The following is a 1,517-nucleotide window of genomic DNA, read 5'->3' on the forward strand; positions in this document are numbered from 1 at the left end:
TGTCCTCCGCCCTGGGTGGGGCCGGGTGGGGAGGTTGTAATGCTGGGGGTTCATCTTCCACCGCTGAGTTCCCACCACCGCCACCCCACCTCCCACAGCGCTCCAACTACCTGCACCGAGAGGTAGTGGAGCTGGCCCGGCAGTATGACAACGTGCGGGTAACGCCCTGGCGCATGGTCACCATCTGGGGCGGGGCCAGCCTGCTGAGGATGTATCTGCGGAGCATGCAGGACCTGCTGGAGGTGCCCGGCTGGGCCTGGGACTTCTTCATCAACCTCAGTGCCACTGACTACCCGACAAGGTGTGGGGTGGTGCTCTGAGCCCTGCAGATGGGAGGTGGGCCTCCTCTAGGACTCAGGGTTCCAGGGTCCTGATGGACTTCTTCCCTCCCCAAAGCCTCATTCTGGGATCTGCACATCTCAAACATGATTCCTTGGCCCCAACAATGTTTTAGAGGAGTTGTTGTTGAAAGATGATATGAGGGTTGCAAAGGACAACAGATGGGGAGGAGAAGCAGCCAGAAGTCTGAACCAGGATCTTGGGTCAGACAGGAAGGGGGGAAGAAGGATGAGGTGGTCTTTCTCAGGGACCTCAGATACTCACCACCCCAGAGCATCAGCTTGGAGTAGGTCAGTTGGCCAGAATGGCTCTCAGTAAGAAAAGAAGGGGCCAAAGAGTGAAGGAAAAGAGTGCTGGAGAGGCCTGTCTGCTCTGGGCTGGTGGCTGAGCCACGCTCACACACGCTACCCGCACGCCATTTTCTCTCCAGGACCAATGAGGAGCTCGTAGCTTTCCTGTCCAAGAACCGGGACAAGAATTTCCTCAAGTCTCATGGCCGGGACAACTCCAGGTAAGGGGATGGTGGAGGATGCCCTGGTCCTGGGTTCTCACCACAAGCCCTACACACAGGGGGCTTGGTGGCCTCAGCCCTGGGTTGCAAAACCTCCAAACCAATCACAGATTGAGGAGTGCAGTGCTGATTCCTGGAAAGATGAGAGCCTGGATTCCACCCTCCAAGATCCTCAGCCACAGGCCCGTGTGCCTCCCACAGGTTCATCAAGAAACAGGGCCTGGACCGTCTCTTCCACGAGTGTGATTCGCACATGTGGCGTCTGGGCGAGCGGCAGATCCCAGCAGGCATTGTGGTGGATGGCGGCTCAGACTGGTTCGTGCTAACTCGCAGCTTTGTGGAGTATGTGGTGTACACAGACGACCCGCTTGTGGCCCAGCTGCGTCAGTTCTACACATACACGCTGCTCCCGGCCGAGGTGGGTGACTGGGCCCGCACCCAGGTCGGGGGCGAGTGGTGGGCTCGACGGCTCACCCTCTACCCCGGCCTGCCACCCCCAGTCCTTCTGGGCTGGATGGCTCACCCTCCACCCCTCCCTGCCCCCCTGCAGTCCTTCTTTCACACGGTGCTGGAGAACAGCCCAGCCTGCGAGAGCCTCGTGGACAACAACCTGCGGGTCACCAACTGGAACCGCAAGCTGGGCTGTAAGTGCCAGTACAAGCACATC

At 59.5% G+C, this 1,517-nt stretch overlaps 1 protein-coding gene across 1 annotated transcript in view; it reads left to right on the forward strand.

Annotated features, from left to right (window-relative positions):
• The window catches only part of XYLT2 (xylosyltransferase II), a 21,121-nt gene that overhangs the window by 14,972 nt on the left and 4,632 nt on the right, over nucleotides 1-1,517 (forward strand). The window contains exons 6-9 of the mRNA XM_010843157.1: nucleotides 99-301; nucleotides 770-850; nucleotides 1,052-1,268; nucleotides 1,401-1,517. The exon at nucleotides 1,401-1,517 is cut by the window's right edge and continues 4 nt beyond it. Of these exons, the coding sequence (XP_010841459.1) occupies nucleotides 99-301; nucleotides 770-850; nucleotides 1,052-1,268; nucleotides 1,401-1,517 (618 nt within the window). The remainder of the gene's footprint in view (nucleotides 1-98; nucleotides 302-769; nucleotides 851-1,051; nucleotides 1,269-1,400) is intronic.

Source organism: Bison bison, unplaced genomic scaffold (genome assembly GCF_000754665.1).
Source record: "Bison bison bison isolate TAMUID 2011002044 unplaced genomic scaffold, Bison_UMD1.0 scf7180017864180, whole genome shotgun sequence".
NCBI classification, from domain to species: Eukaryota; Metazoa; Chordata; class Mammalia; order Artiodactyla; family Bovidae; genus Bison; species Bison bison.